The sequence below is a fragment of the Sander lucioperca genome, chromosome 5 (assembly GCF_008315115.2).
Source record: "Sander lucioperca isolate FBNREF2018 chromosome 5, SLUC_FBN_1.2, whole genome shotgun sequence".
Classification (NCBI taxonomy): domain Eukaryota; kingdom Metazoa; phylum Chordata; class Actinopteri; order Perciformes; family Percidae; genus Sander; species Sander lucioperca.
Genome location: NC_050177.1, coordinates 23887983 through 23905666, shown reverse-complemented (window position 1 = coordinate 23905666; position 17684 = coordinate 23887983). Strand labels below are relative to the sequence as shown.

Here is a 17684-nt window from a genome sequence, read left to right as displayed (position 1 = left end):
CCTCGGCCCAGAGCGGGCCGTATTCAGTGGATTTACATAAGGCTCCCATCAGCCGGCCCACTCATTACCACGTTTTATATCCCCCTGCACTCAGAAAGCATCATGACAAAGTAGCTCCATCCTGCTCTTCAACAGGGAAGTGAAGCAGCTTCTCGGAGCAGGTGTCAGCAGCGGTAAACTCCCCACAACACTGGAGCGGAGAGCAAGAAAGGAACTTTATTTTGACTTTTTTATTATATCCCTCTATATATCCTTCCCTTTTCCCCTCTGCTGCACCGCGCACACAGCAGGCCTATGTTGTGTTTTTAATGTTCTCTAAAATGGTATCCAAGCTGACATCCCTGCAGCAGGAGCTCCTCAGCGCCCTGCTGGACTCAGGAGTTACCAAAGATGTTCTGATCCAGGCCCTGGATGATATGGACCCCAGCCCGCCGGGCTTTGGAGTAAAACTGGAGAACATATCCATGTCCCCCGTTCCTCCTCACAGCGGCAAGATGAACGGGGCGGACGCCGACTCCAAGCCCGTCTTCCACACGCTCACCAACGGCCACAGCAAGGGCAAGCTGTCCGGGGACGAGGGCTCTGAGGACGGGGACGACTACGACACCCCGCCGATACTGAAGGAGCTCCAGTCGCTCAACACGGAAGAGGCCGCCGAGCAGAGGGCGGAGGTGGATCGCATGTTATCGTAAGTGTTCATACTTTATCCAAGTTTTTTTTTTAAGTGTAAAAAAAAGTTGAAAATGTAGGCTAAGCGCATTACGAAGGCTGACATGAGAAAGTGACTAAGCGCTCGGGGTTATTCTGTTTACTGTTTACAAATGCTCATGTTCGTTTTAAAGGTTATAAAATGAAGCAAACATTTAAATAAATTGAATTAAGGCCTTTCCCTTCTTTGTTTACAATTTTAAAATAACCCGCCGCGGACCTATTTTCACATTCTGGTTACTAATTATCCACATGGATTATTATTTCTTTACCTTTGGAAAATATCAGCTGAATTAAATCTATTTATTATTAACTAGGCTATATACTCCACCTCCTAACGATACAAATCCGGCAAAGGGCGACATGAAGAGAAAGTCAATCGAAACAACTTCTGGCTGAGAATTTATAGGCTCAAAAACGAGTAGCATGTAATATTGAATATTATTAACACGTTTGATAAATATGGTAATAGCCTACTGTACATTAATACTACTACTACTACAAATAATAATAATAATAATAATAATAATAATAATAATAATAATACATTTTGATTTATAATTTCTTTATGGCTAAAATTTGTTTCCATTTGTTCATGTGTCTGTCATGCCAAAAACAAATATGAATTGGACACCTGTAATCCCTTTAGTCCACTCAGAGCACTTGATTCACTGTAAAAGTCATATGTGAGGCTGAAACAGGACCGGAAGAATATCAAAACTAACCCACGTGTAGTTAAGTTATTATTAATTTTATTCTATAAATCATCAACTGAAAGATACACAGTGGCGTGTGATTAGAGTGAATGGAGATCTGGTTATTCATTGTCAAAAGTTATAAACTAACATCTCCCACTTAACCCGCAGACTTGTGTAGGCCTCCACATTCTCCTAAACAAACAGGCGCGTGTACATTTGCTCCAGCTGCCGCTGTCAGCGTGGCTGCTGATCTCGGGTTGCTCCGTTATTATAATTATAGCTCCGCAGAGCTTTTCTTACATTTTCTTGCTGCTGCAGAAATGTGACGTTAAGCCCTAATGAATAATGTGAAGGGCTTATTCTACAGGTAAGAACATGTTTTAATGCTAAATTCATATATGGGGTCAAAGTTAATATTTATGCAAGTAGGCCTATAGGCCCTAAATGTCATTTCTTAAATACGAAAAAACTAATTTTCTTTTAATGAACTTCGCATTTCTTTGAGATTAAAATCTCTAATTTTACAGACAAGTATATAACTATACCTTCACGTAATCCTGACCTCAAATTATTCTTAATTAAGAACATCTGATCGAGTAGGCCTATGTATAAATATATATAGAAAATATATGCTGATACCAAGTTTTTATGCAGTACATTTTAAAAATAGCATACAGAAAATCTGACAAATATCTTTTTACCTGAGTATTATCACAAGTTTTGTCAACATCCTCAAGATCTGTCAGACAGTTGGGGGTCCTTTTTTAATTTGCATTTTTTTGTCTATGCTTGCTTCAAATTTACACAAACCGTATCTAACTGTTTCCAGGCTCCAATCATGTGTTGAGGCAGCAAATGCTAAGTCCAAGTTTCTCAACCTGCCTGAATCCACGTAAACTAACTTTTGAAAAAATGTAAAGCCTACTGAACAGGCTACAATGATCCATACAACAGGTGGTCAGTGAGTGGACTTGTTACCCTTTAAACTTGAGGCCTTGAAAAACGGTGAAGCTAAAGAAAAGGAACAAGTTCATGTGTGTTTGATCAGAGTATTTAGTAGATTTTGTTAAAGGCATAAATACACAACTTTTATTATCAACAAAACAACCAAACTCCTGGTTACACATAGCATTTCGTCATTTTATTTACATTAATTAAATTGACCAAAAAACTTTAATTCAGCCATAAAATGTGAGTAAAGGTGTTTTTGCTCTTTACTACTTCCCTCTAAAAGCTGCACGTAGTCCAGTGGTAATGTGAGTGTTTTTTGCTGCTGTGTTTTATCTGAACCCAGAGAGGATCCATGGCGTGCTGCCCGTATGATCAAAGGTTACATGCAACAGCACAACATCCCCCAACGGGAGGTGGTGGACGTTACAGGACTGAACCAATCTCACCTCTCCCAGCATCTCAACAAAGGCACGCCCATGAAAACACAGAAGCGAGCGGCCCTCTACACCTGGTATGTCAGGAAACAGCGGGAAATTCTCAGACGTAAGTTAATATTTGAGTTTCTCACAGCGTCGCCCTGGCCTGTAATGTGTAGTTGACAGCAGCACTGCACTTTATTTGGGTTTCAAACCTGCAGGGATATCAAGTTGGGTTGGACATTTTGTCATTAGGCTGGATGACATAAACATGCACCTACAGCAATAGGCCTAGACTACTGAATACTGAAGTTTGTCATGACGCATCTAAAGGAAAAAATATTATTTGTTGATTTATAAAAAAATCACTATTATGTGTCTAACTAACTTCTCCTTTTACAAATCTGTCTTTTCTTTTTGTGGTTTTGCAATAAAAGAAAGCATTTTGAAATGTATTGAATGTACCTCTTCTTGTTTTGCAGAGTTCAACCAGGCAGTGCTAGGCTCTGGCAGCAACATGACAGACAAAGGCAATCAGGATCCGGTGTTTTTTTTCCCAGAGTTCAACCCGTCTGGTCAGGGCATGGGTCCGCCTGGTGAAGAGGTTGGCAGTGAACCCTCCTGCAAGAAAATGAGACGTAACCGTTTCAAATGGGGGCCTGCGTCCCAGCAAATCCTGTACCAGGCCTATGAACGGCAGAAAAACCCCAGCAAGGAGGAGAGGGAAGCGTTGGTAGGAGAGTGCAACAGGTAAACATGACACCTTCCTCTACCTTCTTAGAAAAATGTTACCCAAACAATATCAATCCTAATTTTTCACCTTGTTCACCTGTTTTCTGCAGAGCCGAATGTCTTCAGAGAGGCGTCTCCCCCTCCAAAGCTCAGGGCCTCGGCTCTAATCTGGTCACTGAAGTGCGAGTCTACAACTGGTTTGCCAACCGGCGTAAAGAGGAAGCCTTCAGGCAAAAGCTGGCCATGGACTCCGTTAGTCTACCGCCCCACAGTATGAACCCACTGCTGTCACACAGCTCGCCACATCATACCAGCATTTCACCTCCCAGTAAGATGCCAACTGGCGTTGCTTTGCATGCAGTTTAGCATCACACAGAGCAGACAGAATGTGACTTGTCTTTAAAAGAGTACTCCACCGATTTAGTGTTGCACTCCTTTAACATTGTCAGATAGTTTAAAAAGAAAAGTTTCAAAATCGATACAGGACAACCCAAGATATTGTATTTTTCATTCCACGCATTATTCATCATTGTCTGAACCTGTTTCCTACATTACTTACATTACTACAAAACTTTTCAAGACCTTTAAATAGACTTTAATGTGTAAAGCTCCCTTTTATGGGTCACATGCAGATTCATCGCTTATGTTAAACAATTCCACATGACTAGTGACAGAGTATGCATGAAAATATACACTAACATCAGTTTACAGAGAAAATGTACGATGTTTACGCCTAAATTAGAGATAATTGTGCAAAGAATTGCATGATTTAGTTTCATTCGGTGTGAAAATACAGTCAATGCTGTCTAATGTAACATGGTTAGAAGCACAGTTGATGTGATCAGAGAGGCAGAGAAAGAGGGGGCAAGTGATCAATGAGCGTGAGTGAGTGAGCTGAGCAAATGCCATTGTTATTCTGATCTTTCAAAACACACTGAGAACAATTCACATTGTACCTGCAATCTCCACTCCAAAGTCAGCATGGAGAAGCATGACACAAAGGGCAGCAATCCTGTGACAGGCCAGGGTCAGGCCAGGGGCAGTGAGGGGGGGACAGACACATCCAGATTTACTCAACATTACGCTATCCTTTCCACATTTCCACCTCCCATGCAGGTTGCTAATGACTCTGCTCGGAGAGTCTCCAAAACAAGGAAATGCTGTGCATTATTGCTCTGACCATTTCACCCCGACCTGTTTGCATTTGGAGTAATTAGTATTGAATGAGTCTACCTGGTATATACGACATAAAAACAAAGCTAATAGGCCTCACAGAGCATTATCCTCCGTGTCATCACTCACCCTCCATAAAACTGTGATTTGAGAGTCTCACTCAGAGTCTATTGTTGTTCTCTCGTGTTCGAACATGAGGCAAGCTTTGAAGGGAAAGCAAACTGTTTGCCTTGGCTTGCTCTTTTACCTTTGGTGATTGTCTGTTTGCTTGAGTTTTTTTTCTTCTTGTTGCTGAGAACACCTGACCAGGCATTGACCTCAGGTGTCCAAGCCAGAAGGTTCAGCGATAAGGTTGCATGGCGGAAAAGACTTTGCTCCCCTCAAAAACCCCTCAGCTGGCTGCTTACAAGGTGTCCTGCTGGCATCCTGCCGACAGCATCAGCTGTTTTTCAGTGTCAGCCCCTGGCCTGACAATAATATCCCAGCAGGGCGTCTCATTGCGTTGCTAGGGCACGGCCTGTATTATGCATGCTTAATGGACAATTAAAATCCTTTGCTTCTACATCTCCCAGGCCTTTGATTAGGGGCTCCTCTGACTTCTACTCTCTATACTCTCCCTCAGTAGGAGGTCCCATTGTCTGTGGTGTATTAGAAGACTGCAGTCACTGTAACCTAGGTTCATTTGTCTCTGCTGGGCCTTGAGGAGGACTGATTTTAAAGCCTCCCCCCTTCATCTTTATGGGCATTGGTATAGTTGCTGAGGCTGGGTGCAGACTTGAAGCAGCAGGAGCTGTCCACTGGAGTATTGGCTCTTTTCTGGCCAGACAGGACTGATGACCCCTTCTTCGCCTACAGAGAAAGCTAGTCACCCCCCTCCTTAAACCGTCGCCACACCTTCAGTCATACGAGGGAGGTCACTGCTGGGTCAGATCAAAGAAACTCCTCTTACTTTGGGAGTTTTTATTGATTCTGTTTCAGTTCGTTGATCAGTTGGTCACAACTGGATAGACAATCAAACAGTGTGGCGTGCAGTTTTGGTGGTGACCTTTTTTACTTACAGAAATGAAACAGGCAGATGACATAGTTTGTATGTGTGTACACAACTGTGTTTTCCTATGCAATATTTACTTACTGTTTATCCACTCATAACGTTTACTGAGCTCAAGTATTCCATTTTATTCACGCCATTTTACTTTGAAACATTAATCTCAGCTTAATCTTGGAACCCATTGGCAATTGGTCTGACGACATTTTAGTGTCTGGGGGCAACGGCCAATATTTCCAAGCAGGTCTATCTGTGGGTCCACAGTACTACAGGATACAGTTGGGTTACGTTTGTAGGCACCAAAACTATGTGGTTAGCTTTAGGCACCAAACTAAGTTATATTATACGCACAAAAACTACATGGTTAGGTTTAGGAAAAGATCTTGGTTTGGGTTTAAATAAGTACGTTAATGCAGGAAGTTATCTCAGGGTGCACTGTAGTGGAGTGGGCGTGTCTTGTAGTAAAGTGGGCGGGTCATGTAGCCTGCGAGAGTGCAGTTAGATCTGAATATGTTGACTAGATCAAAACTTACATATGTACTGTATGTTTACAAACATTAGATTTTCTTATGCAAAAATAATGTATTTCTATTGTATTTTACCTTGTACTTTTACTCCACGAAATATTGCACTTTTCACTTCACTATATTTATTTGACAACAACAAACTTTTCAGAATATGATATTCTTACAAAATATTATGCATAGCTAAGGATTAAACTATTGGTTCAAAACCAGTTTGCTTACAAAAATCAGAGTCTGGTTATGGCCCCTTGTCAATTTTCAGATGTCTATGAGTTTTAGATGTTCCACTACAGACAATGTTCCACTCTAAACCTTTTTTACAACATTTCACAGAAAAAACACAGATTATAGAAAATTCATAAAAATGTGTGTTGCAGAACTTTATTTTTAATTTTTTCCTGCCCCATTTATCATCTTACAACCCCTCACATTTATCTCGTGACCCCTTGGAGGGGGCCAACCCCTAGTTTGGGAACCATTGTGCTAATCTACGTCATAGTATTGAAGTGGTTAAGACTAGCTACAACAGTAAGATACTGCTTACAAATGTGTACATCGGTAACAATCGCATAATGTAAAATATAATAATATTTAAGTCAGAGGGGCAGTTTTTCGTCTTGACAAGTACTTTTACTTTGGATACTTTAAGTATATTTTGCTTATACTTCTGTACATTTACTGTGTAGGATATGAATGCAGGAGTTTTACTTGTAATGGAGTATTTTAAGATTAGTACTTCGTCAATCACTAGTAATTTGCCAGCTGAAGTCATAATAAAATTGAATCATTGCCGTGTAAGCTGAGCTGCATCGTTCTGCACGTTACAAAACTAGCAGACTCAGAAGTTCCTGATCAGACACAGTAGTAGGGGGGATTAGCCGTGGGTTGCGTTGGTTTCCGTCACCTCAGGCTAGCTTGAAACAAGACACACACAGAAAAGGATGGCCTCGGTCTGCACTTTCCACTGCTCTGTGTCTCCCAGAAAGCCACAAAGAAGAGACTGGATACGTCCTGCAGAGACCCAGGAGGTCTGTCATATGCAGCGGCACTACAATGAGCACTGCCTGGGGTTGGGGAGGCAGGCTTTGATATTACATGGGTCACACAGGGAGATAAAGCCTTTTAAACCTGCTCAAGATCCTTGCTACCACTCCCCTTCTGAAGTTCTCGCCCTCCCCCTGCTCTTTAAAAGGACGCCTCAGTTTTTCATGGATTGTCTCATCTTGCCAGAGCAAAACTTTAGTTTTACGGAATTTCCAACTTAAGTTATTATTATTATTATTATTATTATTATTATTATTATTATTATTATTAGTGCTTTGTGACTTTAAGTGTGTCTGCAGAAAACCTGCTTTCTAGAAACCCAGAGTCTCTTAGTTTAGATTGTTGAAGTCCTCCTTACTTACTACTAGGTTCCCTGCAGCTGGAATTACTGCTGAACTCAAAGAAACTGAATAGCATCCTTTTCTCTGTCTGACACTTTAAGAGGTCGCCCAGCTTCGAGATAACTGCCTTTTTATGAGTCCTCCTCTATTGTGTGGCAATGGGGGTCATGAGTCCAATGGAGTGCTTTATTGTTCTGCATCAATGTTTACAAGGTGTGGTGGAGTGTTGTGGGGTTGCTAGTATGTTCCTGAAGACAATATGAAGTCTGTGGGCTGAACAAAATGGAGGACAGGTACTCTGGAGGATGAAATATGGTGCTGTGGCATCAGGCATCGCGATATCTGTATTTTTTTAGTGTCTGTAGTTAAAGGAATAGTTCAACATTATGGGAAATATGCTTGTTTGCTTTCTTGCTGAGAGTTAGATGATCAATAACACTCTCATATATGTCTGTTAAATGTGTAGCTGGAGCCTAAAGACAGTCAGCTTAGCTTAGTTTAGCTTAGTTTAGCATAAAGACTGAAAACAGGGAAACAACTAGCCTGGCTTTGTCAAAAGGTTAAAGAAAATCTGACTAAAGTTACCAGCATCTCTAAAGCTCAGTAGTAACATGTTATATTTTGTTTGTTTAATACAAAATCATATACAAATGTAGTTATTTTTGGACAGAGCGAGGCTAGCTGTTCCCCCCTCTTTATGCTAAGCTAAACTAGCCGACTGCTGGCTGTAGCTTTTTTATTTTGGCCACAGACATGAGAGCTGTAATAATCTCCGCTAACTCTCAGCATATTTCCCAAAATGTCAAATTATTGTTTTAAATGTACGGCATCTTATGCAAGATTATTACGATTACTGCAGTGATATGCATTGACATATAGCCTACATGAATCTGTACACATCCATCAACTACAAGAAAGATTAATTTGCAGTATTTTAAGATAAAAGAGTATGCCTATTTATTTCCCTGACACCTGAGGCAAACATTCAGATCTGCAAACACACCCTGTTCCAGTTTCCAGCACTGACAAGAAATCAATGCCCCCCTCATTGGTCACATTTAGTGTCAGCGCCTCTCCCTCCCTTTTATCTCAAAATGGCTGTATGTCAATGCCTCCTGTCATGTCTGACCGACTTCGGCAGGGCATTCAAGCTGTCACACCTGGGTCAGGGACGGAGGGCTCGGGGAAGATGGGAGATCTGAGTGTAAACAGAGTCTGTCTCTACACTGTCAGTGAGGGTGGGACACTCTAGAGAGCATAAGGCTGAGACCACATTATAAGAATGTGTTTGACATTGCTTGTTATTGTGTAATGTTTACTCTGTTGGTATCAGAGGGGGCCTGCATCGGCAAACAGGCATTTGATTGTCGGTAGTGGTGGGGTGAAGCATTCCTTCGGGCCACCAGTGAGAGACAACACTGAGTCTAGACACGAGATTAAGGGATGGCACTAAAAGAAGAATTTCATTTTTATTGCAACTTCACTCTGAATATGTGAACATTGTTCGAAAAGTGCATTTACTCAAACACTGTACTAAAGTAAACATTTTAGATCCTTTGTTGATTTGCCACTTTATGCTTATACTCCACTACATGTTAGAGGCAAATTAACTTTTTTTACTCCACCATATATAAACTTCCAAAATACACTTCTTAGATCGTTTCATTTAGGCCGAAAGAGCTACAATCACAGGTTAGAGAAGTTTATGTAGCAGAACTTAGTTTTTTCTTCTGTCCTTCCGCAATAATCATCTCCCCCTCACATTTATCTTGTGGCCCTTTAGAGGGAGTCTGACGTCTTGGTTGGTGAATCACTGGACTAAACTACCAAACTGTATATAACTGTTAAAACTAGCTCCACCTCGAACCAGCTACAACAGCAAAATGCTGCTTTTTACGTTGATGCATCGGTATTCAAAATCTGACAGTGTAATATTTAACTATATAACACTTGCAGGGGTCATTTTTCTGCAGAATGAGTATGGTTACTTCTACTTTAAATACATTTCGTTTAAAATACTGGTTAAACTTCACACTGATGTAATTACGATGGGTAACATTTGTTTGCTGATCAGATCTGATAGGAGTTCTGCTGTTGTGAGTCAGTGAACACAGTGAATGGCCTTGGCTCAGTTACGCAGATAGCAGCAGACGGGTCACTGTGTTTGTTTGCTCTGTCCTCCCCTGTCTGAGTCAAAGAGCAGGTTGATTGGAGTGACAGCGGCGTTTCTCAGCACAGAACCAGGCCGACGCTGCTATCACTCTGCCCCACATAAGTGTTACAGTTGTATGACACAACAGGTGAAACTAACGTTCTGTCTCTCTCTCTCAGTGCGTTACAGCCAAGGCCCCAGTGAGGTCACCTCCTCCACGGCCATCAGTCATCACAGTAGCAACGGCATGGTGACCAGCCAGTCGGTGCTTCAGCAGGTGTCTCCGGGAGGATTGGACCACAGCCACAGTCTGCTGTCACCTGACGTCAAGATGGTGAGTGAACACACCTGAGCCTTCATGGCCTCAGATTAGATAAGACCTGGCCTGCTATTAGCATAAACGTACAAAGCACAACAGAGCAGCACAATTAGCACATTGTGCTGCTTTGTTTGGAAGGTGGAGCCGGGGTGGCAGGCCATGGCTGGACTAACCTTCACCAGAGTGTACCAGGCATGTTCATCGCTTAGCCAATAAACCTGACAATGAAACATTCTGTTCTTATTGATTAAATGCCTCAAAAAGAGGAGCCACAGGTGGAGCGCTGCTTGTTCTGCCACTGAAATGACGCCAACATTTGATTATACCCCATGGTTTTTTGTGTGTGTCTACTTCAGAGTTTCTCCCTTCTGCCCTAGTCCAATATTTGATCAGTGACAAGGAAACCTGTGCATGGGCCCAAAGCGTTTGAGTGGTGGTGCAACAATACTTCTGATATGTGATGTGTAATTTACTGTCAAAATAGAATATAGAATATTATTCTTCTTTGACCAAAATTAAAATTCCCATCAACCATAAATTAAACCATCTAAACCACTTATCTGGTCACTTAAAGTCATGCAACATATTCAAAACTATTCACTAACTTCCCTGTCAGATCAAAATACTTCTGCCTTTTGAAGCGGCATTATGTGAAATGACCACAGCGAGGGCAGGCAGTGTTGTGTGCAGCAGGTCAGAGCTGACAGTTTTCTCATTTGCTGATGTGTGTTTTGCTGCTCTGTCCTCTGTGGGCAGCTGGCAGTAGTCAAAAAGTCGCAGCCCCACCGAGTGGGAAGATCCTGATCCAGATAGCCATTACTGTAAATGCAGAGATGTTGTTTTGCAAATATGCACGTAAGCATTCGTATGAACCAGCATGCAGGTACAAATACGGTCAATGTGCTACACAAACTCATGCACAGTCTTCTAGCTGAAGTTTTTTGTATGATTATTTCTTCTTTACTTTTTGTTTCTTATCAGTATTTGCTTGTGTGCTGTGTATGAGTGGAGTTACACAAGTGTAGTGTTATACAAAAGAATCTAAACTAAGTCAACATTTACTTCTGTTGTTTGTTTAGTAGCCAACATCTATTTCACTTTGAAAATACATTTATGTGAATTGACATAGCAGACACTAACGTTGAGTGTTGTAGTCTGTTATAACAAAATATTACAGCAATAAATCAGTTCTCTAATTGTGTTTGTTTCTTTCATCTCTCCCCAGATTTCAGGTTCAGGTGGAGGACTTCCTCCAGTCAGTACACTGACCAACATCCACAGTTCCCATCACAGCCATCAGCAGACACAGAACCTCATTATGCCTCTATCTGGAGTCATGGCCATAGCACAGAGTAAGTCCTACATCCCTCCAGAAAAGAAGTGAAAATCATTGAATTTATTTCATCGTGACATGGTTCGACTGAGGTTTCGCTGTGTCTCACTAGGTTTAAACACATCACAATCTCAGCCGGTGCCAGTGATCAACAGCGTGGCGGGCAGCCTTGCGGCGCTGCAGCCGGTGCAGTTTTCCCAGCAACTCCACAGCCCCCACCAGCAGAGCCTGATGCAGCAGTCCTCCAGCCACATGAGCCAGCAGCCGTTCATGGCTACTGTCACACACTCCCACAGTCAGTAACACTCCTTTCTACTCTAATAATCTCCTTTGCATACAAGCCTCTATTGTGCTTTGAAAATCAGTTATATCATTGGTGCCCAACCTTTTTGGCTTGTGATATCACTGGTATACAGTAGATACTGTAGTGTAAACAAGGCAAGATCTTTTAAAAAAAACAGCCTACAAAACACCCTCTTCACCCTATTATGATCTATTAGGTTTGGTTTCCTTGCCCAAATTCAATTTTGGTGTCATGCATGGACACATCTCTGCTCACATGACGACAGACGTCAAATCTTTTGCCGTGTCTGTCAATACTAAAAGAAGAGCTCCACTCACAAATACTAGATTTTAGATCAGATCTTCTTCTTCTCTTGTGACTGGTATTTTCAGGAATTAAGCTAAGTGGCCACGTTGCTCAACATTTTTATGTCCCCCTACATATACGGTTTTTTTTAAAAACATTCATGTACAAGTGTGGAAATCTAACTATCTGTCTGACTTTGCTTTGCAGTGTATCCTCACAAACAAGAGCCCCCACAATATTCCCACCCGTCCCGTTTCCCCTCGGCCATGGTGGTCACAGACGCCAACAGCATCAGCACCCTCAGCTCCATGTCCTCAAGCAAGACGGTCAGTCCTTAGTCAGTCGCATCATACCGCATCACAGGCGCCACAGTTAGATGCATGTTCTCACCTCTGTCTGGCTGCCACTGTGGGATTTAGATCGAAAAAATCAATGTCTGTAATCAATACGGGGGTATTTGCATGAGAATCTAAGATGTTATTGTAGTTTTTGTTGTAATTCTTACATTTAGCAACAGGTAGTACTATCTTTTCATGAAATCTCTCTTTTAAAAAGTACTGTAAACACTTTGATTAGCTCTCTCATCACCTATTGATACACAGAAGTCCCCCTCACCCTGTTCTGATTGAGAGAAACAACACTATCGAAAGCACACACTGACAGCAGGAACTACATCATGACAGGGAGAAGTGTGTGTGTGTGTGTGTGTATTGTGATTGTGTGTTGACTTGTTTAATTCCTGTCACATTAGGACGGTCCCGTAAACAAGATGGTGCAACTTGGGGGTCTCTCCTGGGTAAATACAATTTTATTAGTTCAGTCACGCAGTTGAAATAAGTAAAATCACCAAAATGGCATACAAATCACATCATTTATGTAGCCGTGCATACTGCTTCTTTTACTTCCTTTAGTTTTTGTTCAGGGCTGCTGCTGATGTTCAAATGCTTTCATGTGGCTCCAAACTAATAGACCAGACAGATATATGGATGGTATACTCCTCAGAATTCCTATTTCCTCTTAAACAGACGTCTAATCAATCACATGCTCGCTCAGCCTGAACGCCTTGATTAATGCTGCCTTCTTTCACTTTCCTCTCCCTGGTGAGAGTTACCTCTGCGATCAGGAAATGAGCCCCGCTGTTAATCAAAGTTCTCCAGCCTTGTGTGCTGCTACTTTCCTCCATGCTACAGTGAGGCTGGAGATGAGATGGGCTGGGTGGGGAGTAATTACACCTCTTCCTCTTTCCTACTTCTCCCTGCTCTCGGTGATCGCTCTAGCCTGAAATGTTGTCCACAGTGCGTTCACACGCTCAATTTCCCACACTGAGGCCGAGCACTTGTACCGACGCGCTGCTACTGACAGACAGATGGGTTGATGGGATGAAAGTGCGGTGTACCTTCACAGGAGGCAGAAAGTAAAACAAATCTCTCTGAGGCTACAAAATGTAGGCCCATTTTGGTCAGGGTTTTGCTCTCTCTCGGGGGACAATCAGAGGTTTATTGATACACTTCTGCAAAACATTTAAGGTATATGTTGTGATAAAAGCTGTACCCTGTGGTGGAAAAAGTACTCGTAAATAATAGGTCCACTACTACTACAATACTATACTAAACTACTAGACCTTATTTGTGATAACATACTCAAAAACTACTTTAACACATCAAGTACTGTAGGAATTATACAGATGGAGTGGTTTTAGATATTTGATCGACCATAAATGTTTCCGATTTATGTAAACTAAAGATTGACGTGAGAAGGGGCTGCTTTTTATAAAAAGTCACAACCAAAAACCATTGGTTTAATCTTTAACAATAACATTGTAGGGCTCAAACTGAGAATTATTTTGTTATCAATTACTCTGCCAATTTTTCCTCAATTAAGTGTTTATAAAAACATTAGAAAAACTGAGGTGACTTCTTTTGTGTAACTAACTAGAATTAAAACTATTTAAAAGCAATCATATTTTTGGCCTTTTTTTAAAACTTATTTTCTGTCAATCAACTAATTGATGGATCCACTGATCCACTTTATAAGCATATCTCCTGTTTCTCTTAATATGCCAAGTAACTACTCACTACATCTGTCAAAAAATGAGTGCAGTAAAAAGTACAATATTATCCTCTGAAATGTAGCGGACTAAAAAGTATTAAAAGTACAAGTACCTTAAAATTGCACTTAAGCACTTGAGTAAAAGTACTGGTGGTTACTTCCCACCACTAGCATCGCCACCCTGTGGCATTTCACAAACACATTTATTTAGAGAGCAATTAGCTAGCAGGCTCTCCCAGGTATTTTCTTATCAGGGCTTTATTTGGACGGGGCAGCCTTCTTCTCATGACACGACCAGCATGCTCAGACTTTATAACACTCATTGTTTACAGAGAACCCTCCATTATACCTGAGTCCGTTTCAAACTCACCTCTGCTCAGAGCCCGGCGTCTAATGACTCAAGTCTTTACAGCGGGTCAGCTTTATCAGGTGAAGCTGTTTGCTGGCCGCAGGGTCACACCAGGGTCACCTGGCTCTAGCCCTGGAGAGGCAGGGGAAAATACATTCCACAAACAATCTAGAAAACAGAGAGCATTTCAATGGAAACAGAGCTTTTGAGAGTTAGGAGAAGAGGGATGGGGAATGTATTTGGTCAGGTGTGGCACCTGAAGGTGCAAGGGTGATGTATTTACCAGTGGTGGAAGAAGTATTCACATAATTTACTTAGGTAAGAGTACCACACTATAAAAACACACCATTATAAGTAAAAGTCCTTTTACTCAAGCAGCAACATATACTTAAAATATCAAACGTAATCTAGATCCTGTCAGTGTTATATTATTGAATAATGTAATGTTGCAGTTGATCAAGGTGGAATTCTACCTAATTAACCTATAACAATGCATGATATTTTATAGACTTATAATATGTATGTATACTCTAAATTTGAAAGTAACAAGTAACTGTAAGCTAAATTTAGTGGAGTAAAAATTATAATATTTCCCTCTGAAAATGTAATGGAGTAAAAGTATAAAGTAGCAAAAAATGGAAAACCTTACTATAGTAAAGTATATCAAAGCTATACTTTGTTACTTTCCACTACTGGTATTTTTACATAGGTTTCATTTGTCACTTTCAGGCAGCCTTGATGCACATTATATATAGATATATATATATACCTGTGTTACTGGACAGCTTATATTTATTGTTTTATGTAATGCAGGCCTACTTTGTCTTACATTTCTCTCCTTCTCCTTTCAGTGTCCTCTTCAAGCTTGGTGAGAGCGTCCACCTGACTTCCTCAGTGCCCGGCAACGGGAGCACATTTTTCCACCCTCTCCCGCGGTAACCATGACAACTCTTAATAACCAGGAACGGCGGACTGGATGATGAGTCAGTCAACAATACGAGAGGAGTGGCGACGGCTGTGGGCCATGCGGTGAAAATGGGAAATGGGGACAGAGTGTGGGGGGAGACTCATTGCACCTGAAAGCGAGGAGACTGGATTCCCCTCCGACGCACACACATGATCAACAAGGATGATTTTAACACAATCTTTGAAACCAGTATTCAGTTTTAGGTAAGAGTTGTTATGCCCCCTGTCATCCTCTTTTCTGACATTACAAAAGGAACAAAAACCAAGCACACAAAAAGCGCTCAGAAACTGTTGTGGTATGGACTTGAATAAAGGCTCTGGCAACTTATATATTACACTCTGATTTAAGGTGGAAATATGAAGACAACCTGAAACTAACAGAGACAATGATCCACCTCTGTGAAGGCTGAAAGACTCACAACAAGTTCCTGGATGCCTACACAAATTGCTTTGCACGTGAGCAGAACTGTGTGACAATCATAATAACCCTGTATTGATCTTGTGCATGCATTTGACATTCTTACTGGGCTTTAAAGGAGTCTTCCATGTTATTTTTTCACACTCAGTTTTACTGTGCTTGCAATAGTGCAGGCGATGAATGCGAGGGATTCATCATTTCGAGTTGTTCAATGTGTATACTGTGATTGAAAAGACTTTGACAATCTTGAAAGGACTATGCAATGCGTCAATACGCAATGCTTTGTAAAACTGGACTCTGCACAGAACTCCACACACTTGAGACTGGAAATGAATATGCACTATCAGTGAAGTCACTAACAATTATACTTATATTTACTGTACTGGAGTTGCTGTTGATAAAGCTGCCTGTAAAATAACACAAAAGCAGATGGATATATGTGTGACAAAAATGCCAAAGAATACGAGTCAGCCTGCAATGTCTATGGAGGGAGACTGACTCACACACTTTAATGCGGCCCTTCCCCTCCATGTTGTTTGCACACAGGTTCAGGTGAATTTCAGGAATGGGTCTCACCCTCTTCCTCCTACTTCTCCCACTTCCTGCCTTAATGTGAAGAGATACCAAATAGGACAAATATTGTTAATAACTCCTCATCATACATCATGGCGGCAGGACCCCCCAGGGTTAGAATGAAAATATTGACAAGTATTCAGAAACAAAACAGTCTTCTTAGTCTGGTATTTTGTGAAGGAGAGAAACATGAAAGAGGGCAATGTTGTGATAGGAGCTGCTCTAATCATACAGGAATCCACAAAGACTGAGAAATGTTGGGGAGAGGAGCAGCTGCTGTGGGTACAGACGCCCACGCTAACAGTATCACACCTCTTCATAACTAGCCAACATCAGATTGTTTCACCCTGCTCCGTGTGTCAGCGAACAGGCTCAGTGGCATGTCGTCTGTTTGAAAAAGCGCTCGCCCTGGCTCTTTTTTGCAAAGTTTCATACTTCTGTTTTCCCTCCAGTCAACATGGATGAAGAGAGACTCCTTTACGAGGCTGAGAAGCGGCATCTTATTTAATCCACAGATAAAATGGCGTTAGTTAAAAATAAATAACTTACTTGTTTGCAGAGGGAGAAATCAAAAAGGCAGCAAAACCAAATCCCATCCCTCATCACTCTGTGACATTGCTCGAAGTATATCTGGACAATTCTTCTCACTCCATCTACCAGAGTTACGCTCGCTGGCTGTATGTTAGGAAGAGGTGTTAAAGTTTGTTCAGACAGAAGCAAACTACCTTCTGCGTATCTTTGACTGTTGTGTTTAGTCTAACTAAGTAACTGTACAGACGTTGGCTGTAAGCTCGCTAGCAACAGGTGTACAGGAGTGTGTCTGTGTGTGTTTGTGTTCAGTTTATCTCATTTTCCCATCGTCTGTGTACTTAGTAAGCAAAGTTCTGTCCGAACAAAGATTCAGTTGCAGTTAAGCTAACCTTAACTTAGCTGTACAATGATGAGAAAAGTTGAGATGAGGACCAAATTTGGCATCAAGAATCACTATAACCACCCATGTTTTTATGAGACAAATATGCCATTTTGACTACTGAACCCTGTTTATCATAAGTGTGCCAGATCCAGTCTCCTGTTCAATATTAGGTCACATTTGTTATTATTATGTTGGTTGGCTTGTGACTGTTATTATAGGCACATCTACTGCCATCTGATCAGAGGGCACTCATACTTGTGGGACAGGACATGATTTTATTCCTCCTCCTAATGTATTATTTTTGTATAAAAATTTAAATCAATCATAAATCACTATTTATACTTTTTGAGAAAATGTTGATATTTCAAGTAAATGTTTTTTTCAAAACGGA

General features: G+C 41.3%; 1 protein-coding gene across 1 annotated transcript; it reads left to right on the top strand.

Moving 5' to 3' along the window:
* Positions 1–308: 308 nt before the first annotated feature.
* On the top strand, positions 309–17684 carry hnf1ba (HNF1 homeobox Ba). The gene is made up of 10 exons (XM_031297602.2): positions 309–688; positions 2701–2900; positions 3256–3523; positions 3616–3833; positions 9964–10118; positions 11329–11455; positions 11549–11731; positions 12233–12351; positions 12777–12821; positions 15275–17684. The coding sequence occupies exons 1-10, from the start codon at positions 309–311 to the stop codon at positions 15293–15295; spliced, it is 1716 nt and encodes a 571-aa protein (XP_031153462.1). The 3' UTR covers positions 15296–17684.